The following is a 22,872-nucleotide window of genomic DNA, read 5'->3' as shown; positions in this document are numbered from 1 at the left end:
AACCTCAATTCCATTTTGTCCTATAGGGCAAACTAACAGTTAGATTAAATATGTATTGTGCTTTCTTCGTGACATTTTTCCAATTAGAACCTGCAGAATCCAAAAATCTCGGTGGGTTTTTTGGTTCAATTAAAAAATCAATACACTTTTAGTATAGAGTCTGCAATTTGTCGCATGCTTTCTGTAGGGATCGGTTTTTTACAACTGTTTGCTGAGATGCTCAATATAGGAAACAAGACAGTAGAATTTTACTACTGCAATTTAAAAATTTGAGTGTAGTAAGCTTAAGAAAAAAATTTATAAATTATGTAAACTAAAATTTTATTGTTCATAAATGTATCAATGCAAAATATTTAAATTTTATCTTTACATAATTTTTCATTATAATTATTTTTATAAATTTATAAAAAAAAAACAAGAGAGAACGCTATAGTCGACTATCAGATACCCGTTACTTAGGTAGTGGAAGTGCGAAGAGAAATTTCTACACTGACCGTTTTGGGCGGTTTGTGGGCGTTAGAGTGGGCGTAGCAAAAAACTTTTCTGCAAGTCGATAGAAATTTGCAACACTAATAAAAAATGAAAACATCAAAACATTTTTTTAAGTGTGGCAGTTTTGTGCAATGTGTGGGCGATAGAGTGGGCGTGGCAACTTGGGTCAACAAGCTTGCGCTTCGTCTATGTCACTGGATTCTGCATGCTGAATTTTTCTAGCTTTTATAGTTCCTGAGATCTCGATATTCGTACGGACAGACGGACATGGCCAGATCGACTTGGCTATTGATCATGATCAAGAATATATATACCTTATATGCTTCCTTCTGCCCCTTACATACTTTTCAACGAATTTAATTTTCTAAACATATAACAAAATATTAAACAATTTTTAAGTTCTATCTTGGCTTTACACTGTTTTATTAATTTAATTTATATATAAATTTTTTTATAAATTTGCCACAATAATTTGATTACGCGCTTTCAATTGCACACTTAACTAGTATTTTTTCTTAAATAGGCAGTGATGCCATTGCCTCGTGGGTTCTTCGCTGAGCGAGCACCTGGTCACACTATCTGCGCCGCTGCCGCGAATCTCGGTCCACGTGAACAAATTTTGGGCAATGTGCTATTCCGAGCTCATGAGATAAAGTTATTGCGGGGTGTTTTGGAGTGCATTTACGTTGACTCACCTTGAACGGCGGGTGATCGTGAATCTCGGGCGGAACAGAAACACCCGGTTGGACTGCCGGCCGAATAAGTCCTTTTGAGGCCCGGAGTTGTGCATGTGCTAGTGCCGCAGACGCGGCGCTCAACATGTGAGGTTAAAGCAGGCGGACAAACAGACGGCGGCAACAATAGGATCAAGCGTTTGGCTAGAAAAGCCCTTTATGAGAATAAGATCCGGAACCACGGAGGAAGTTAAGAAGGTAGCATTACTCGGCGCGTTCCACAGTTTGCTCATTGCTAATTGGATAGCGAATCCGCTGAGCTATGGGGAAAAAGGCTTTTCAAAAAAAATTGCCAAGTTGTGAAAAGTGATATGTTAAACCTGCGTTTAGTATTCAATTCGATTGCTGTTCGCCCAGAAACAAAATCAAAAGCACATGGCGTGGCGGCATTTGCACGCACACTCGCCAACGCGGGCTCACATACACATACACGTGGTTGGGGCAAACATGTGCTGCTACTGCTTTATTTCCATCGTCATCGGTGTGTGAGAATGTTTGTTATTGTTGGCTCTCGAAGTCTTTGCCTGAAACTATTGTGTTTTAAGTTCAGGTCAATTCCTGAAGATTTCTCTAAATCAAGTATTCAGCAAGGCGCAAAAATTTCATATTTCAATCCCGTACCTCGCACAGTAAAGGGTATACTATACTAACAGGGCGTGTTGATAATTTGTCAGTCTAGGCATGCACCCATTAAAGTGGTTTTTAAGTTTTTTTTCTTCTCCGAACCTAGTAAGATAAAAGTAATAAGGCTTTTAATATGTTACCAATAATTCATTGAGATGCAAAAATCGACCGTTGTAACTAAAGATTTAAAATAATTGATCCTATTAATCGGAAAGTCGTTTGACGAGGATATCTAGGTGGAATACAATAGTGTTTGAGACGTCCCAGAAATCCAGAAACGTTAATTCGGTTATTTCTCTAGCAGATTTTTGATATAGCGTCCCATAAAATCGCCTTTCGCACAACTTTGCCGTCACCTAAATAAAGATTGATCTTAAATTAAAAGCTTCTTTAAACGCTTCTTCCCATAATAGTTTTAAGCAAGAACAACCAGGAAAATATAAAGAAACAACTTTTGAATATATTGCCAACCTTTTCCAACCCTACATGTTTTCTATACCGTTTTTGTGTTGGTTTAATTGATTTATAAAAAATGTAAATACATACATATTGCGGAAATAATTGAAGGTCCCAAGGAGGTAAAAGTAGAAGAACAATTTGACTTACACGTACATAGATAAAGGGTACTTATTGTGCAGCGTGTGAATCGATGAGTCATTATATTACATTAGTTTTGGAGAAATCGTGCTTAAGTGCTTCATTTAAATTACTGATAAAACGTGTTTTAGGCTTTGGTTCTAACGTCTCCGTCCCTTATTAAAGATTTTAGTATTAAGTAATATGTTTTATTTACATTTTTATAGTATTGCTTTGTTTTTTCTCTCGCTGAGCTAGTCCTTGTGCAAGTGTTGCATGTTTGTTATGCATTTTATTGAGGATTTTTTCGCGCTCCTTTTCCAGTTTACCGAGCTGTTGCTCCACCTTGTCCATCATTTCGTTTGGCAGACGTATACATGATTGTACACCAACGCCTCTGGTCGCAAGTTCGCCGAGCTGTAAAGCCAACTGAGCATTGGTGCCAGTAAGGACGATGAAACCGGCGTTTCCGAAAACCTTCATAGGCGGTCCTGGATCTTTGGGAAGCTCAGCTGACTTGAAGCATGCTACTTTGTGGTCGTAGTCTCCACCAGTTTTAAATATATCCTCCGAGCTATTAAAAACTTTTCGTGTAAACTGCAAATCTGGACTGTGCTCTGCTACTTTTTCCGCCGGGATTCGGGGTTTTGGACCGAGGTTTCGTGATGGCAAAACAGAGTGCAAATGCGTCTTAATTTGTTCGCAAATTTTGGACATCAACGGCACTCTAGAGTTTTGAGTTTTAGGGGTCGCTTTATTGTTTATCCTTGGAAGCAGTGTAGTAAATTCGGATGAACTTGTATTTTCGAATTGTTCCGAATTCAAAGCCTTCTTTTTTACCTCCGACAAAAAAGTTTTCTTGTGACTAGTTAACCGAATTTTTTGCAGAGCATCACAGCGCTTAATGCCCTCTTTAGATTCGCCAAACGGTTGTTCTGAAGATGGAGTTTTGGGCTTCTCATCCTTTACATCTAAAGTCGTCAAGGAGATACATTTATCTTCTTTCTTTGGGTATGCTACTTTTACGTTAGGTAAATTAGTCGAACGTGGGATTAAGGAAATCGGCGTGTCTCCTTTGATCCTGGGCGCATTATTCTCATTTGCTTCTTCGTTGGCCTTTAGTCTGAACTCTGCAGCTTTGCGTTGACGCCTTGTGATCACTTTTTTTGGCATTTCTGTTTTTTTTATTATATGGTTTGAATTTGATTTTTCAATTTAATTGTATCTGACGTTTTGCTATTAAAAGCATATATATGTGGATTGATAACGAAAAGACAACGTTGTTTGCTTTTGTTTTTTGGAACACCCTTATTAACCGAGTTTATTTATTTGCAGTTAATTTACTTTTGACGCAAAATGGATTCTAGAATGCTAAATGTATTCCAGGAAGATCCCTTCGAGGGAAACTATACCAAATACGAGTCTGAGCCGAATTTCTGGTCCTCTAATGATGAGTATGTGATTGTCATTACAAAAATGTACTAAAAACTAATGCAAAACCTTTCAGACTGCAACTGACAGATACACTTAGTGGCATCCTACCCATCGCGCCCACAGACGAGTCACTGCTCAGCCATAACCGGGAGGAGGATCAGCAACACAGAAAGAATCTGGTAGGTTTTGGCTCGAGTTGCATTAAAGTGAACACAGACTCGACCGGTATTATTTCAATTATTTCTTTGAATAGCTGATCTACAATGACTTCGTGGAACAGGAGCTCAGCGACCACGATGCAAATGTGCTCAATGCCCAGGTCTATCGGGCCATCGCCGAAAGCGAGGTCGAGGTGTCCTATGAGAAGCAGCGCCAGATCAGCGCCATTATGGAGTTTGACAAAGAAGATATTGAAATCGACGGTCTGACAGAGGAGGAGGACAACCAAAGCCAGTCCACATTTCGAACTCGCACAGACAGCTCTTCGATTGGTGATTATGAATCGCACTCCAGCGATTACGAAGATGAATATGACATTGTTAACGAAGAAAAAAACCCAAGCTTGCTCGCTGTCCACAACAACATTGTCAACTTGCAGAGCTCTTGTGAGAGCAAGGGACGTACGCTCAGTACTAACCCTATCATCTCCGAAGTAGACGCTTTAGGGCTAAATATTGATGTTAATAACTTTGACCTGGCTGACTTTATTACCAAAGACGATTTTGCTGAGAATTTAAACGCCTGTCGCATAAAAGAATCTCTGCAAGCACAGGAATATACTAGATTTAACACTTCAGCAGAAGTTCCCCTAGTTCTTACCTCACCCGTTGCCACAATAATGGCAAAACGCCATTCCTCTAATCCTCGCGATTCCGATTATGACTCTGACTCGATTATTGACGTTGAAACTGTCGATGTAATCGATACGAATAAAGCTATCTGGGCAAAAGATAAGCCAGCAAAAGTGCCCCAAACTTCCGATGACTTATGCTTTGTAGACAATGTAAAAGCCGATCCCTCCTGGAGTCCGAGGTCTACAAAAAAGGTAACATCTAATATCAAAGAGGTAAGTCCTAAGTCCAATACTAGTTTAAAAAATTCTTTATAACAGTACTCAATATAGGATAAACCCGAACCACTGGAAACACATCAACCTGCGGTCCCAGCCTTAAGCAAACCGAAGCATACAAATATTTGCCTGGTGCCTAATAAAAAGCAGTGCGATTTTCTTAAACGTAAGGTTGGAACTCCCTCTTTGTTCAAGCCAGCTAAGGCGACAACAAAAAAAGGAAACGAGGCTATGAGCAACAAGCAGCCGCCAGTTAAAAATACTCAATGTACGGGTATCGGTTTGGGTGGAAAAAATCTTTCACTTCTGAAGCAGGAGAGGGACGCCGCAATATCGGAGTGTTCGGCAAAACCTCCAGCACACTCAACCCCTCCGACCACAACCCTAACGTTGCCACCACCAGCAAAGCGAAAGCTAAATTTAGAAGAGTACAAACAGCGTCGTTGTGGCGGTGTTGGCGCTGTAAATCCTAAACCAACTCCGCCCAAGCAGGCGAAAGTAGAAGTTGCTAGCAAACGCATTGCTCCTTCCCCTTTAAAACCAACGCCATCGCCAAAAAAAGCGGAAATAGTCAACATTGTAAACAGCCTTAAATGCCCCACCGCAGAGCAATCTTCTTTGCCCATGGATCCCATTACCGTGGCCAAGAACAAGGTGCTGCGTATGTTAGAGATGAAACGTGCCCAACAGCTAAAGATAATCGATTCCCGAGTATCAACCAAGGTGCCACGCGTAACGAAGCTGCCGCCACTTAAGGATATTGTAAAGGACACCTATTGCATGGAAACTGAGGATGCCGGCACAGAGATAACGCCACTCAGCAACAAACTTCACCCGGAATATGAGGAGATTATAATAGTTTCAGTTAGTTGTAATACAGACATAACGATACCGCCCAATCAATTAAGCAAGGCCTCCCCTCGCTCTCTCTTAAAGTCATCAGTTTTGCTGTACAACATCTCCAACGGTCAAGATGCCAATAAGGACGTCAGCAACTCCCTAATAGCCAGCATTCAAAGCGAGGTTGTAAGGCAAACCAGTAATACTACTCTCTCAACGATACAGTCCAACGCAACACAAGATATGTCTTCAGCTGATAAAAATGTTCAGCATGGCGAGGACATGGTCATCATGCACTTACCCAAGGATCGGGTTCGGAAAACTCTTGTGAGCATTGCAATACAAACTGATCTGAAACCTGAATTTCCCCTATTGACACTGCCACCAAAGCGACAGTCTCGAGAGCGTACGCGACGGAATTACCGCAAGCGACGGACGCATGGTTCGGGTTCAAATATGTCATCTTCTTCGAGTGACTCTTCCTCCGACTGCAGCAGCTTGATGTCATACAGATCTCGGTCACGATGCGATTCGATTGAACAGCTGCGTAACTTAGATGTAGCAGCAACGTGTGGGGGAAGCAGTATTGGAATCGGCGGTTATTCTTCTCGTAGCACTCAACGTCATCGCAGCTCGGTAAGCTGTTCATCTTACTCTGAGAATGGCAAGTACAAGCGTAAACAGCGCCGCACCAGTTACAACAAGCGTAGATCCAAAAACCAAAAGCGGGGCAGTATTTGCTCGTCATGCTCCGAGAAAAGCGATCGCGAACGCAGCCGCAGCCGTAGTCCGCATAGAAAATTGCAGCACTCACGGTGCCGTTCGCGCTCAAAGTCTGATACACGCTACCCTAACAACACCTCCCTCTATAACAACAATCGGCGTGGATTTGTAGATCGTAACGTGTCGCAACCGGCCGTTGAGGAGCGGCGAATCGTCTACGTCGGTCGCATTGAACAAGAAACCACAAAGGAAATGCTGCGTCGAAAATTTCTACCCTATGGAAGCATTAAACAAATAACAATACACTACAAGGAAAATGGGTACAAAAAGAAAGCTTCCAATATTATTTAAAATTAGTATTTAAAACATTTTATTTTAGAATGAAGTACGGGTTCGTTACGTACGATAGAGCGCAGGACGCATTCACGGCAATTGACACGAGTCATAGGGACTCGCAAATAAACATGTACGACATAAGTTTTGGAGGGAGACGAGCTTTCTGTCGTGCATCTTACGCTGACTTGGGTGAGTTGTAATACTTTTAGCATAATTTTATGTACGTTTTTATCTAATTTGTCTCATAGATAATGCTGGCATTAATAATTACAACTCATACGTGTTTCCCAAGGAAACACCAGCACCGAAAGTAGCCGAAGACTCTTTCGAAGCTTTGTTACTTAAGGTAAAAGCAAAGTTAAACGCTGGCAAGTCACCAGCAGCTAAATCTACGCTTGATGCACCATCAGATACAGATTCTGTACCACACGGCCACAGTCAGATATGACATCTTGGCAGAAACCTGCTTAATATCGTATTTTTATTTTTTTTTTTGTTAAATTGAAGTATGTTACAAGCATTCAACACCACTATCCTTGCACAATTGTAGACCAATTTTAGAATTTTCTATCTAAAAACCTGAAACGCCTGATTACAATTCATAATTTATTTTAAAACAGTTGGCAGAGCGGCGATGTATTGAAAGCAATAAAACTATTGCAATGTACATTAGGATACTTGTAATTACCGTGAAGTAAACCTCACAACAAGAATTGCAAAGAAAATTGAATTGTGATAACCGCGTAATGCATACAAAGTCATTTAAAGCATATAAGTTAGCAGAAGATCAATAGAAATAAATCCACTCATAAAAGCTTTGTAATAATCTATCAAACAATTAAAAAAATGAAACTTAAAACGACCAGCCACCACAACAATAATTACAACTCAAATTCATTAAGCCTACAAAATGTGTATACGAACTATGTATTTTGAGAGAAAGAGAAAAAACGCGCATGCAGCTTGCGTTGGCCACAAATTTAACTGTTGATAACTAAACCTTGATATTAGTTTGTAAAGAGCCTATTTTGTACGTACTTTTAATTTACTCCCTAATTTTTGAATAGCAATACATCAAATACAGAAGCTCCACTAAAGCTATTATAAATACTTTAAAATGTATCTTTGAAATTATTAGTTAGGCTTGTTTCTCTTTTCAAATTTTATTCTGGAAATCTAACAATTGTATGTCCAAGCACTGACTTTGAAAGTACCCTGTTACAATTTCATTGGATTATTAAGTTGAAAATATACAAGGAAAACAATATAATTATTTTTTTTAAAACAATTAACCAAACGAGAAAAATGTGTTGCAATTTTATCATTTTAATATTTGCCTTTCCAATTTATATCGATATGCCGGAAACATTTTGGCCACGCCCACTCTAACACCAACATATAGTCATTTAAAATTTTATTTTGATTTAGATAATTTTTTTTTATTACAATTTCGGTCGATATGGCAGAAAAATGTTAAAATTTCTCGTTCACACTCTTCCCACTAGCAGTTCACAGTAACACTTAGCTGATAGTCTGGGAACTTGTCAATAGCGGTCTGTTGTTTATTTCTGGCAAGTCAAGACTATACGGGAGCCGCCAGAGTATCGATCCGATAAATTTTACCCAAATCACGTTTAAACAATTATTGGCTACCCCTTTTAAAATAAGGAAATTATATTTGAGATATAAATTATACTCGTCCTTATTTGCATATTAAAGCCAGCTACTTTCCTATTACACGGATATTTTTTGGCAGTATATTTCATTATGCTATTTATCGTACGGTGAACGTAATGCCTCAACTCTTTTTAAAACCAGTCATGATTTGATTAAACTAAGGAATTTGAAAGCAGCCTTAAAATTGATTGTTTTTTATATTTTATATTTTTAAAGCTTCCGCCCCACCGACTGAGAGACGCCTTTGTGTATCGTTCGGCTCGATTCGCGTGAAAATAGACGCGATATAGGAAACAGAAAAGAAAGAAAATAAATATAGAAATATAAGTGAGATCTAATTATGTGTTAAAAAAGTGTAACGAACTTGGGCTGAGACCACAATCCCCGCCGCTTATCCTGTGCCCTCCTTAGTGTGGCTTCGCCTGTTGGGTGCCTCTGAGCTACTAGTGCTTCGTCGTACTGGACCTCAGCTACCTGCGTCTCAATTCGGAGACTTGTCTCGTCCCGAACGTCTTGACGTAGCGATCTTGCTCCTTGTTGACTACCACGGCTGTAGCTCCTCTGCTGACTTCGTTCTAACGTTGTTGACTTGTACACCTGTTCTCCTTGACTGTCCCGCTTCCAGCGTTCGGCCTGTTTAAATAGGCCTCCTCTAACGGTTCATCCCTTTGTTCTCCAGTCTCCGGATCCAAAGTCCACGATTTTACAGTTGGCCCGGTCCAAAGTTCGACTTGTCTCGTTATTTGCCTTTGAACCTGCTGACTCTCCAAACTCTCTTTTCAATAGTTATGATCGCGTTAAGAGCGACAGAGAGTCAGATTTAAATATATATCATTATAGTCGGAACTTAACACTGTAGAAGTCACGCATCTCAGAATTTTAGTAAACCAACTAGAATCCGAGGAGTTTAGCCGACTAACCAAGTCGGGACTAGCAACTTCACCGCGAAGTTACAAATAAAGACTGTTCAAGCATTGTTTTACGGTTGGCTAGGGAAGGTAAATAAATTAACATAAGTCTACTGAAATAAGGAGGTAGTATAAGGTTTGCATCCCAATTAAGGCGCCTTAAGCCGAATTTCTTTTAAACCGCATCAATGCGGTATTGCCTCAACTCCGTATTGTGGCCTCCAAACAGATGAACTATACACTTTGGTCACGTGAGGATCATTAAATTCCTTTGACAACCTTTCTATAAAACCAAGCACAGGGGTGTGCCTTAATGAAAAAATACAAAATATGATCTGAAAAATGTCCAGAAGAACACTAAGATCATCAACCTGTGTTATTCTGTCCAAAGAGCACCCGCGTGTTTTGTGTGTTGACAAGACTTTACACTTGGAGCCATTCGTACCAGTCTTGGTACGTTAATACGGCAGCATATTTGAAAGCTATCTAGATCGGATTGTAAGTCCGAATGACAAAAAATTTCCTTATACTACAGACATTGTCTGCCTACATAAGTACAAGCGAACGTTTTATTACTAAGCCGTTTATAAATAAGGTAAAAAGGAGCGGAACAACGTAGCGGAACAGACAGGCTTAACACGTTGAAGATCGTTAAGCAGTGGGCCTTCGTTTAGAGTGCGACAAAATTTTAAATCCGACTTTGACACCGCGTTGGAATGAGGAAACGTAAAATATGTTGTTTAAAAAAAACAGCAAGGAAGCGTAAGAAGGTGTTTGGCGCTAATGACGAAACTATAAAACTGCTTAGGATAATGTGCACGCTGGAATTTGTAACGATTAAATAGTTCGTGTAACACTGATCATTAAGCACGGATAAATTAAAACGAGTGCTATTTTGAAAAGAGCCGGTATATTTAAATATTTTATAATGTCAGGACCGCCATAATGTTGTAAGCGTAATTTCGGACCAGCTTAAGACAGATATAAAACAAGAGAGAACGCTATAGTCGAGTTCCCCGACTATCTGATACCCATTACTCAGCTAGTAGAAGTGCGAAGTCTTCAACACTGACAGTTTTTGGCGGTTTGTGGGCGTTGGAGTGGGCGTGGCAAAAAGTTTTTTGGCAAATCGATAGAAATTTACAAGACTAATACAAAAATGAAAAAATATCTAAACATTTTTCAAAAGTGTGGGCGTGGCAGCTTCGGGCGGTTTGTGGGCGTTAGAGTGGGCGTGGCAAAAAGTGTTTTGGCAAATCAATAGAAATTTACAATACTAATACAAAAATGAAAAAATATCTAAACATTTTTCAAAAGTGTGGGCGTGGCAGCTTCGGGCGGTTTGTGGGCGTTAGAGTGGGCGTGGCAAAACGTTTTTTGGCAAATCGATAGAAATTTACAAGACCAATACAAAAATGAAAAAATATCAAAACATTTTTCAAAAGTGTGAGCGTGGCAGTTTTGGGCGGTTTGTGGGCGTTAGAGTGGGCGTGGCTACATGAATCGACAAACTTGCGCTGCGTCTATGTCTCTGGAGTCTGTATGCCTAATCTAAACTTTCTAGCTTTTGTAGTTCCTGAGATCTCAGCGTTCATACGGACGGACAGACAGACAGACGGACAGACGGACGGACGGACAGACTGACATGGCCAGATCGACTTGACTATTGATCCTGATCAAGAATATATATACTTTATATGGTCGGAAACGCTTCCTTCTGCCTGTTACATACTTTTCAACGAATCTAGTATACCCTTTTACTCTACGAGTAACAGCGTTGTGGAGTACCTAGATACTTGTACCTAGGTACATACCTAGGTACCATTTTGTGGTATCTTTTACCTTTCCTAGGTATACAAATATTATGCTACCTTTTACCTTACCTAGGTACCAATTTTTGTATACCTAGAGAATTAGGTAAGCTAGGTAAAAAGGTACTGAAATATTTGTGTTAGTTTTATTTATTACTAAATAGACTTTTTGATCATTTTCCTTTGAACAAAATAATCAAACTCCACAATAATAAAAATAAGCTGATTCCACCATAGGAAATTATTTATGTTTCGATTCTAATTGCACAATTTTCCACGCAAATGATGTTCGGTTATTATTAGCTTAAATCAAACACTCATATTTGATCATACCTTAACAATTTGTGAAAGAACCCAAAACTGTCCATAAGAGACGAAAAATGTCCGTAAAAGAAAGCTCAAAAAAAAGGAACTACCTTTTGTTTTAAATGGCCAATTTTTTAAGCCAGATGTCATTTGTGTGTAAATAAAGCGATTAAATTCGACGAAAATTCGACTGGAAAGGCAAGTATAGTATAAATATATTATATGTTCATACGTGTGTATTTCTGTGCAAGTTAAAAGTGAAGTAAAGTAAATGAAAATAAGTATAAGTTCTGTGCTTCAAGATATAAAAGTTCGTTTATACTTTTTAAATTAACATTTTATTGAGAAAATCAAATTTTGTTATGGGTATTTTCTCGGAAAATATTTTATGCGCGAAATGTGTATTTATACATATGTACATACATACGCACATGGAAAAAAATGATTTTGTAAATAAAAGCGCATTTAATTTAGAAAATATAAAAATTGTGCTTTGATGTGTCGACGTTTTCTTATACCAAATCAAAAATGAATGGCTACATCAATATTTATTGGAAATGGATGATATACATTGATGTAGCCATTCATTTTTACATACGCACATACTATAATTGGCGCCAAAATATTGATAATATATATTGATGTAGCCATTCATTTCTACATACGCACATACAATAATTGGCGCCAAAATATTGATAATATATATTGATGTAGCCATTCATTTCTACATACAATAATTGGCGCCAAAATATTGAATATATATATCGATGTAGCCATTCATTTTTACATACGCACATACTATAATTGGCGCCAAAATATTGATAATATATATTGATGTAGCCGTTCATTTCTACATACGCACATACAATAATTGGCGCCAAAATATTGATAATATATATTGATGTAGCCATTCATTTCTACATACAATAATTGGCGCCAAAATATTGAATATATATATTGATGTAGCCATTCAATTTTACATACGCACATACAATAATTGGCGCCAAAATATTGATAATATATATTGAAGTAGCCATTCATTTTTACATACGCACATACAATATTTCGCCAAAATTAAAATTCCGTCACAAAATTAAATGTTATGAAGTTTTAAAAATATTTTATTCTATTAATACTTTTTTGTAGAGGGTGCATCCAAACAGCTATGCGTCATATGAGGCCATGAAATCAAAAGTGGCAAAAAAGGAAGAGAATAAATCATCAGAGCCTAAGCGAGCAAATTTCTTCTGTTTCCAAAGCTCAAGCCAGGTATCTGAACAAAAAAATTTGCGTTCGGTAATTATTTGAAGAAAGAAATATGAATTGTTATTTTAATTTTAAAAAGTACCGAATAAAAAATTTAAAAATTCGTATACTTGTTTTAACCTTTTATCTTTACCTAGGTACAGAAAAATTTGAAAACCTTTTACCTTACCTAGGTACTTATTTTTGAAAAAACCTTGTACCTTACCTAGGTAAAAATATAGCGTACCTGTCCCAACACTGACGAGTAACGGGTATAATTATTTATCTTCAGAATATTAGCCTTGCGAGAACAATGTATTCGTTGGTTTGACTTCTGTGATAATACCCGTTACTCGTAGAGTAAAAGGGTACATTCGAATCGTTAAAAAATAATGTAACGGGCAGAAAAAAGCGTTTCTGACTATATATAGTATATATTTTCGTGATCTGTCTGTCTGTCCGTATGAACGTCGAGATCTATATAAATATAAAAGCTAGAAAGTTGAGATCAAGCATGCAAACTCCAGAGACAGCTGGCCGTTTTCCTGGATTGAGAATCATGATTATGCTGGCAGACTTCCAGAATTTTTGGAAATGACCCTTAAGAAAGATGCTGTTTTAAATTCGTATCGAAAGAATCGAAAGGCTTGACCTGGTAACATTCGAATGGTTCTTTTATTAAGCAGGTCCGGGTTCTTTAATTTTAGCTTACTAACAGACACTGCAAACGGTACTGACCCGCATGGGCTGTTTCGAGGTTGCTCCAGGTTGTTAGCAAAAGCTTCTGCCTTGTCTTGGGAAGTGCGGCAACAGCCTTACTGCAGAATTTTGAGTAGTCTGATACTGATATTTATACCCGTTACTCGTACAGTAAAAGGGTATACTAGATTGTTCCGACCAGGAACAATAGCCGAGTCGATCTGGCCATGTCCGTCCGTCTGTCTGGCCGTCCGTATTAACGTCAGGAACTATAAAAGCTAGAAAGTTGAGTTGCCACGCCCACATGATGCCACGCCCACCCTTTTTAAAAATGTTTCAATTTTTTTTTAACATATTTCATAGTTTTGTAAATTTCTATCGATTTGTTAAAAACTGTCACGCTTACATTTTTGAAAAAGGTTTTGATATTTTTTTTACATATTTGTTAATCTTATAACATTCTTTCGATTTGCTAAAAATCTTTTTGCCACGCCCACGCTAACTGAAAAACTATAAAAAACAGTCACGTGTTGAAATTTCTCCTTCGCTTTTCCACTAGCTGAGTAACGGGTATGTGATAGTCGGGGAACTCGACTACAGCGTTCTCTTTTGTTTTATTTTACGTTAAGCTTCCAATTGAATGTAGGAACTAACAGTAGCAACAAACAAAACATGGTATCGTTACAATTACAACTACTAATTACAATTTAGATATTATTAATCTAAATTTAGATTATTACATTAGATAATAGTTTTGACTACTGGTGAAGCACTCGCGTTCTTCTTCTCCCTCTTGTCCAAAGGTATCCAGGGTGACGCCTCTTCAGTCTTTTCCTGGTCGTCGGGTTAGCTTGTGAATTCGCTAGGTGGTTGGTGTGGGCCTGAAGCCGATTGTTGTAGCGATTTGAATGACGATTGATCTGCTTCCTAACTGTGGGGATGTTGAGGTCGTTAGCGTGGTCAACATTTCTCGGATACCTGGGCGCGTTTGTGATTCTGCGCAACGCTCGGTTTTCGACCCTTTGCACTCTCATAATGTTAGAGTCTGACGCCGTACCTGATATTTAGACGCAATAGGTCATTGAAGGGAATACTTTCGCTCTGTAAAGCAACACTTTGTTGCTAAGGCTTAGCTTGCTCCCTGCCCTCAGCATTCTGTTCAGCTTATAAAGCTTCCCGCGGCAAGTTGCTGTATTATTATTGGTATGATGCGAGTGTCCTGTAGCTTAACCTTACGGAGGATTTTGTGCCTCAGAAAGAAATTACAGTGCTGGGAGCCCCCTATAAACGTTTATTTTTGGGGTACGCAGTATTTACTCAATTAAACCACACTTACCGGGAATTTTTATTTATGTTGCGCGTAAGGTAACATATACAAATTTCGGAAATCTGAAAAGATAGGAAATTACGAGTCCTAGTTTTAAATGAAAAAACAAGAGAGAACGCCATAGTCGAGTTCCCCGACTATCTGATACCCGTTACTCAGCTAGTGGAAGTGCGAAGAGAAATTTCAACACGAAGTGGGCGTTGGATTGGGCGTGGCAAAAATATTTTTGGCAAATCGAAAGAAAATTTATAATACTAATAAAAAAATGAAAAAATATCAAAACATTTTACGAAAGTGTGTGCGTGCCAACATGAATCGACAAACTTGTGCTGCGTCTATGGACTATGGTCTCTGGAGTCTGTAAGCTTCATCTCAACTTTCTAGCTTTTATAGTTCCTGAGATCTCTACGTTCTCGGCTATTGATCCTGATCAAGAATATATGTACTTTATATGGTCGGAACCGATTCCTGTATTATACCTGTTACATACTATGACATAGCATTGTGTTTCAAAAAGACAAAAGGACTAACAAATCTGAGGTGGCAATTGTTATCAAGAATTTGACTTTGAACGCTCTTACCCGGAACCATCTCTTTAGTTTTCGCCTTACCGTTTGATTGGCGTGTATTACTCATTAGGATCGGAAAACGTCAACAGAAATACGAGAATACATACAATTTACTAATTAGGGAATTTTGGTTATAGGAGACTTATTAACGAGGGTATACTTTAAGCCAAGTTTGTTTCGGCCAAATTTATGCTCGTTCAGGATATACATATATAGTGACATAATCACTTATTTAGTATTGTTCGAAGGAAAAAAAATATGCAGAGTGTTGGACTCCACGCAATGTAAACAATCCACATCCGGAGCAAACGATGCCGCTCTCCCCTAGCGGCGCTTTAAATCTTCAATTATTGCATACAATCTATATCCCAAAGGGGGAGATCTTGTTCCCGAAATAATGTAAACAAAAAGGCAGTACAAGTAAGATTTGTATCCCAAGAGTTTAGTCTTAAGATGAAATTAAAGAAATAAATAAAGACGTAAAACTATTTTTCCAATGTTTTTATTTACAAAAAGTGTCCTCGAGTGGAAAATTAAATTTTATAATCCAGTTCGTGTAAGTATTTCCCAACACAAACACGGGAAAACCCTTCAACTTTGATTGTAATTCCAATTCGGTTGTCCAAAAATAAACAATAGAGAATGCTATAGTCGACTATCAGATACCCGTTACTCAGGGTAGTGAAAGTGCAAAGAAGAAATTTCAACACAAACAGTTTTTGGCGGCTTAGGGGCGTTAGAGTGGGCGTGGCAAAAAGATTTTTGGCAAATCGAGAGAAATTTACTAGACTAACAAAAATGTAAAAAAATATAAAAATATTTTTCAAGTGTGGGCGTGGCAGCTTTTTTTCCGGTTTGTGGGCGTTAGAGTGCGCGTGGCAACATGGGTCAACAAACTTGCGCTGCGTCTATGGACTATCGTCTCCGGAGTATGTATGCTTTATCTCAACTTTCTACCTGAGATCCTGAGATCTCGACGTTCATACGGACGGAAGGACGGACATGGCCAGTTCGACTTGGCTATTGATCCTGATCAAGAATATATAAACTTTAAATGGTCGGAAACGCTTCCTTCTGCCTGTTACATACTTTTCAACGAATCTAGTATACCCTTTTACTATACGAGAAACGGGTATAAAAAGTGGAAGTGGAATTAGTGGAAAAGCCATTAAATTCAATGGTAGCTAGCAGTTTAAACCAATATTTACAATTCTAAAAAATTTAAGTTAAACAAACATATATATATAAACATATATTATATTATATACTATAATATATATATATATGTATATGTATATATAAAATATATAATATATAAATATTACAATAAAACAAAATTAAAAAACAAAATTTTTCTTGAAACAACAAAATTTAAATTTACAATAACAATGGCACAGCCAGACATCAATCTTGCTGAAGCCCGTCGGTGATCCAGAAACCAACTACATCGTCGGCGGAGTGGACTACGTTGTGGCGCTCTGCCAAACTAATGATGTGCGACAACAGAGGATCCTACTTGATCCAACTTTCGGACTTCCGAATATCGCAGATTGGCCTACCCTTAAATCGAGCTATTCGCAGCTATTTAAACCCCAAACACCGAACTACAAACTACTGGAGAACTTCAGGAAAACGCCATACAAGGGAAATCTGAGAGTATTCTGCGAAGAAGCAGAAAGACCACGTCAAATGTTAATTTCGAAATTACAACTGGAAGGTAATCAAACAGATTTTCTTATTTATGTTCAGGAGATTGAAGATTACATTAAAATACTGATTAGAAAACTACCAATACAATTATTTACTATTTTAGGTCATCATGATATTACAGACATAAGATCGTTATTAAATATTGCACAAAATGAGGGAATTTATGAGGAACATTTTTATTTTGAATTAATTAAAAATTCAGAAAACCCTTATTAAAACCTCAAATCCTAATCAGAATTCTAAATTTCACAAATTCAATACCAAAGACATTAAAACAATAATGTCTTTGTCAATACAAATACCAAATACCAATACCAAACATACAATTATTCACAAAGTCCATTCCCTCAACATTACAATAAAAACCAAAATCCTCTAACAGCATATGTTAAAGGAAATACATACTCTCATCTACAACAACCCTCCACATCTAATATCATGAACTTCCCGTTTACCAAACGACTAAGACCCTCGGACAGTGAACAATCCAAAATGTCTATTGACGATTTAAGATTTCCTATTTCTTTTCGACATACTAGATGTAAAGTTTTGACATCAAATGACCCTATTACGTTGAACAACTTCATAATGTTACCTAACAATAGCATTTATAAAACAAATGAATAATTCGTTGTCGCAAGTTAATTATATTCGAAATTCTCTTGGTCGTTTATTGGATCTATGTTTTGTTTCAAGTCCTGAAAGTGTGTTTCTGACTAGAGTAGCACCTCTTAGTCAACCTGAAGATCCATACCATCCAACTTTCGAGGTGACAATCGACACAGGTACCGTAATAAAAGAGAGGCCAGAAAAGTCAACCAAACGAATTCATTGTTTTCGTAAGGCAAACTTTCAGAGGCTAAATCTTTTTATATCTGGCTTTAATTGGTCCGATCTATATTCTTGCAACATAATGGCCGATGCCATAGATATTTTTTATAATGCAATTAAATCATTCTTCAACTCTTGTGTTCCGATGTACTATGTAAAAGTTGACACATCTAAGAAATGTTAAGTCCAGACTTTATATAAAATTTAAAAATACCTGTTCTCAATCTATATTTTCTAAATATGTAATTGCTCGGTTAAATTTTACCGTGCTTAATGCTCAGTGTTATAAGAATTATTTATTTATTTGTAAGTTCCAGTTCGCACAGGATCCCAAACAGTTTTATAATTTCGTTAACACTAAGCGCAAAACAACTAGTTACCCTTCCTCGCTATTTTTTGAAAATACTTCGGTAACATCGGATCAGGCAATAGCCGATCTATTTGCCAAGTTTTTTCAAACCGCATATTCTACGTTACCTCATTCCGAACGACCTTACTCTTACGCGGTATCAAAGTCAAATTTAATATTCTGTCCTACTTTAAACGAAAGCTCACTGCTTTATGATCTTCAGCGAGTTAAGCCTGTCTATTCGCCAGGTCCCGACGGAATTCCTGGCTGTGTGCTTAGATTCTGTGCGGAAGCCTTGTGCAAACCTCTACTAAAACTGTTTAAATTATCTTTGGAATCTACTCAGTTCCCCCAAATATGGAAGGAGTCCTTTGTGATCCCTCTCCATAAAAAAGGTAGCAAATCGGATGCAAGCAATTACAGAGGAATCTCCAAATTGTCTGCGATCCCTAAGCTTTTTGAAAACGTTATCACTCCTCATTTGCAGCACCTTTGTAGGTCTATTATATCACTATGTCAGCATGGGTTCATGAAACGCAGATCAACAACTACTAACCTTCTGGAGCTAACCTCCTTCGTAGTACAGGGTTTCAAAAATAATCTTCAAACAGATTTATACGGATTTCAGTAAAGCATTCGACTCTGTTAATCATTCACTTTTAATAAAAAAACTTGATTTATTAGGTTTCCCTGTTGATCTCCTAAATTGGATTCTAAGTTATCTGAATGGCAGGACGCAACGGGTATTCTTTAAAAATTCTCTTTCTTGTATTCTCCGAGTCACATCCGGCGTCCCACAAGGGAGCCACCTAGGTCCGCTCCTTTTTACCTTATTTATTAACGACCTTCCCTTAATAATAAATCATTCGCGTGTACTAATGTACGCTGATGATGTAAAATTATGCTTGCAATATAAGGACATTTCTCGCCATTTGGACTTACAATCCGATCTAGATTGCTTTCAAACCTGGTGCCGTGATAACGTATTAAACTTAAATGGCTCTAAGTGTAAAGTTATGACCTTTTGTCGTGCCAACTCAATGCACGCAACTTACACTTTAAGTGGGTGCTCTTTGGACAGAATAACACATGTTGATGATCTTGGTGTTCTTCTGGACCCTAAACTTAAATTTTCAGACCATATTTCGTCTATTGTCAATAAGGCCAGGGGTGTGCTTGGTTTTATAAAACGGTGGTCAAAGGAATTTGATGATCCTTACATGACCAAAACATTATTTATTTCTCTAGTCCGTCCGATCCTCGAGTATGGATCACCTGTTTGGAGTCCACAATATGAAGTTTACTCGGACCGCATTGAATCGGTTCAAAAGAACTTCTTACTTTTTGCCTTACGGCGCCTTAATTGGGATGCAAACCGTAGATTACCTCCTTATTCGAATAGATTAATGTTAATTAACTTACCCTCCTTAGCTAACCGTAGAACGATGCTTGGAACAGTCTTTATTTTTAACTTTATTCGTGGTGAAGTGGATAGTCCCGACTTGGTTAGTCGGCTAAACTTCACTGTTCCAAGCAGATTTACTAGAAATTACGTACCTCTAATTTTAAATCATTGTAGATCTAACTATGAGTTGCATGATCCCTACAGAGTATTATGTTCTGACTATAATAGATTCTATCCCATTATCTCTAATTCTGCCGTTTTTAAATTTATTTATTTCTCTAGTCCGTCCGATCCTCGAGTATTGATCACCTGTTTGGAGTCCACGTAGATTACCTCCTTATTCGAATAGATTAATGTTAATTAACTTACCCTCCTTAGCTAACCGTAGAACGATGCTTGGAACAGTCTGATACCCGTTACTCAGCTAGTGAAAGTGCGAAGGAGGTCTTCAGCACTGACAGTTTTTGGCGGTTTGTGGGCGTTAGAGTGGGCGTGGCAAAAAGTTTTTTGGCAAATCGATAGAAATTTACAACACCAATACAAAAATGAAAAAATATCAAAACATTTTTCAAAAAAAGTGTGGGCGTGGCAGCTCTGGGCGGTTTTTGGGCGTTAGAGTGGGCGTGGCAAAAAGTGTTTTGACAAATCGATAGAAATTTACAACACCAATACAAAATGAAAAATATCAAAACATTTTTCAAAAAAAGTGTGGGCGTGGCAGCTTGGGCGGTTTTTGGGCGTTAGAGTGGGCGTGGCAGCATGATTCAACAAACTTGCGCTGCGTCTATGTCTCTGGAGTCTGTATGCTTAGTCTCAACTTTCTAGCTTTTGTAGTTCCTGAGATCTCAGCGTTCATACAGACGGACAGACAGACGGACGGATAAACGGACATGGCAAAATCGACTCGGCTATTGAAATTTAACTTTATATGGTCGGAAACGCTTCCTTCTGCCTGTTACATACTTTTCAACGAATCTAGTATACCCTTTTACTCTACGAGTAACGGGTATAACTACATGTTCCATCATCAGTGGTCATTACCAATACATTTGAATGCCATTTGAAATGGCTTAGAAATGAATAATATCCTTTGACCGTTGCTTAACAAACACTGTTTGGTGTATCTGGATGATATTATAATTTTCTTCCACTTCCCTTATCGAACACTTAAATTTATACAACTATTTTTTTTGCAAGACTTGCAGTAGCAAATTTAAAATTGCAACTGGATAAATGTGAATTATTAAAAAATAAGCCAGTTTTCTTGGCCACATCGTAACCCCTAATTGCATAACACAAAACCCTCTTAAAGTTAAAGCCATAGATTCATATGTATCTAATTTCAAAGGGTAAAAGTAGTAGCGGCATGACTTTCTCAAAATGGTCATCCTACATTTTTTATCAGCAGTGCACTTAATGAAAACAAATTGAATTGCAGTTCTATTCTATAGTTTGAGCCACTAACCACTTTTCGACGTTATTTACTAGGACAATTTAAAATCCAATTTAAAATCGATCAAATAGGGAAGGAAAATTCAGTTGCAGATGCGTTATTAAGAATTCAAATAGAAGAAAATCATCATAGCAAAGTTACTCAATATAGTGCAGAAGAAGAAAATGGTAACCTATTCATTTCGAAAAACCAAATAATTTTTAGCAAATCTGATAAAAATAAAGTGAGCATTCAACAATAATCGGTAACTCCATTACCACAATTCAATATGATGTAATGACACATGAAAGGCCATTACCATTTATGTATATACAGACTATGAAATTATTCAAAAAGCACACAAAGTATTATTCATACCACCAACACTACAGTAATTCGCAGTTTCTTTCTATTAAAGAATGTTAGTTTATGAAAAGAAATTATACTTCGAACACAAAAAAAACTGTTTTAACTACATATTTAGGTATAAAGGAAATGACCAAATTATTTCACGAAAATTTCACTTCTTTCCAAATAGCCAACTACTAATTTAGAATATACATAGTAAACAAATTCACATTATATAATTTGGCCGAACAATGAAACATCAAAATGCTTTTCAAAAAATGAAAAAAAGGAAAATAGATAAAATAAGTAAAGATCGACAAGAATTTAATATTGACAAAAAATAGATCTAATTCCAAAAAATTAAACTTCATAAATGCAGACAATAAATTATTAACCCAAACTTGCGCAATGCTGTCTAACTTGTCGGAATTAACAACCAGAATATACTTTTAATCAAAACATCAACATGGATTGACAACAAAAACAAGTGAGAATGCTATAGTCGAGTTCTCGGACTATCTGATACCCGTTACTCAGCTCGTTGATGTGCGAAGGAGAAATTTCAACACTGACAGTTTTTGGCGGTTTTTGGCGTGGCAAAAAAGGCAAATCGAGAGAACTTTAAAAAAATTAAAAAATGTCAAAACCTTTTTCAAAAGTGTGTGCCTGGCAGCTTTGAGTGGTTTGTGGACGTTAGAGTGGGCGTGGCAACATGGGTAAGCTTGCGCTCCATCTATGTCTTTAAAAACTGTATGGTATGTCACAACTCTCTAGATTTCTATAGTTCCTGAGATCTCGACGGTCATCCGGAAGAACAAACGGACTGGGCCAGATGGACTCGGCTATAGCTCCTGATCAAGAATATATATACTTTATAACTATACTTATACTTTTCAACGAATACGAACCCATTAACTCTACGAGTAACATAGCGGTCGTGCCCGCCCCACGAACAACGAACCCATTAACTCTACGAGTAACATAGCGGTCGTGCCCGCCCCATGAGTATCGAAACATTAATCCAACTTATCCACATCATTTTGAGGCCGTTAAGGAGAAAAAGACAAAAATGGAGGACTCCCGACCGGACCATCAGTAAGGTGGAAGGGTCCCCGATAATGGTGCAACATATGCGCAATCAATTTACGCCCAAATTATGGGCCTTTTTGGCTATGTAAAAGTAAAAATACGAAAAGTGGGATATTTAAATAGGGACTTACCAGTCATAATCGGAGCAAAAGTAAGCACATTTATATAGTTAATGCACCTAGCCAACTTAGCTAATGGATGTTCATTCATAAGACTCACCGATTTGTTTTCGTCCGCAGGACTCGCACCTGCGCAAAGAGAGAGATAGAGATAGAAAGAGAGAAGTTTGCAGCATGGCAGAGCAGAGCGCGTCCTTAAAAACAAAACATTTTCAGTAC

The 22,872-nt window shown here is 37.7% G+C and overlaps 2 protein-coding genes and 1 long non-coding RNA gene across 4 annotated transcripts; 1 reads left to right on the top strand and 2 right to left on the bottom strand.

The window, feature by feature from the left end:
* Positions 1 to 1,051: 1,051 nt before the first annotated feature.
* LOC120451572 (peroxisome proliferator-activated receptor gamma coactivator 1-alpha) lies at positions 1,052 to 8,134 on the top strand. Its single transcript, XM_039635383.2, has 7 exons — positions 1,052 to 1,424; positions 3,762 to 3,880; positions 3,934 to 4,039; positions 4,114 to 4,926; positions 4,984 to 6,812; positions 6,872 to 7,017; positions 7,077 to 8,134. The coding sequence occupies exons 2-7, from the start codon at positions 3,783 to 3,785 to the stop codon at positions 7,274 to 7,276; spliced, it is 3,192 nt and encodes a 1,063-aa protein (XP_039491317.1). The 5' UTR covers positions 1,052 to 1,424; positions 3,762 to 3,782; the 3' UTR covers positions 7,277 to 8,134.
* LOC120451573 lies at positions 1,319 to 3,695 on the bottom strand. Of its 2 annotated transcripts, XR_005616395.1 has the most exons (3): positions 2,644 to 3,695; positions 1,547 to 1,952; positions 1,319 to 1,486 (listed from the first exon to the last, which is right to left on the bottom strand). XR_005616395.1 is itself a non-coding variant. In XM_039635384.1 (2 exons), the coding sequence occupies exons 1-2, from the start codon at positions 3,597 to 3,599 to the stop codon at positions 1,462 to 1,464; spliced, it is 981 nt and encodes a 326-aa protein (XP_039491318.1). In that variant the 5' UTR covers positions 3,600 to 3,694; the 3' UTR covers positions 1,436 to 1,461. The 2 variants fall into 2 exon arrangements, 1 of the variants encoding a protein (XP_039491318.1); XM_039635384.1 differs by lacking the exon at positions 1,547 to 1,952 and having other exon boundaries at positions 1,436 to 1,486; positions 2,644 to 3,694.
* A 6,118-nt stretch (positions 8,135 to 14,252) lies between the features above and the next one.
* Positions 14,253 to 22,870, bottom strand: LOC120451158. Its single transcript, XR_005616359.1, has 4 exons — positions 22,754 to 22,870; positions 14,811 to 14,863; positions 14,532 to 14,755; positions 14,253 to 14,405 (listed from the first exon to the last, which is right to left on the bottom strand). It is a non-coding gene; the product is annotated as an uncharacterized LOC120451158 (long non-coding RNA).
* Positions 22,871 to 22,872: the final 2 nt, after the last annotated feature.

Source organism: Drosophila santomea, chromosome 3R, assembly GCF_016746245.2.
Source record: "Drosophila santomea strain STO CAGO 1482 chromosome 3R, Prin_Dsan_1.1, whole genome shotgun sequence".
NCBI classification, from domain to species: domain Eukaryota; kingdom Metazoa; phylum Arthropoda; class Insecta; order Diptera; family Drosophilidae; genus Drosophila; species Drosophila santomea.
The sequence above is the reverse complement of the archived record's forward strand: the minus strand, read 5'-3'. Positions and strand labels throughout refer to the sequence as shown.

Excerpts from the sequence above, each read along its gene's own strand:
- LOC120451572 (XM_039635383.2), top strand. The coding sequence starts at position 3,783 with ATGGATTCTAGAATGCTAAATGTATTCCAGGAAGATCCCTTCGAGGGA. Across the intron at positions 3,881-3,933 it reads TTCTGGTCCTCTAATGATGA|ACTGCAACTGACAGATACAC; the intron begins GTATGTGATTGT and ends AAAACCTTTCAG. Across the intron at positions 7,018-7,076 it reads TGCATCTTACGCTGACTTGG|ATAATGCTGGCATTAATAAT; the intron begins GTGAGTTGTAAT and ends TTTGTCTCATAG.
- LOC120451573 (XM_039635384.1), bottom strand. The coding sequence starts at position 3,599 with ATGCCAAAAAAAGTGATCACAAGGCGTCAACGCAAAGCTGCAGAGTTC. Across the intron at positions 1,487-2,643 it reads CAAAGCAATACTATAAAAAT|CTCAGCGGATTCGCTATCCA; the intron begins GTAAATAAAACA and ends TTTTCCCCATAG.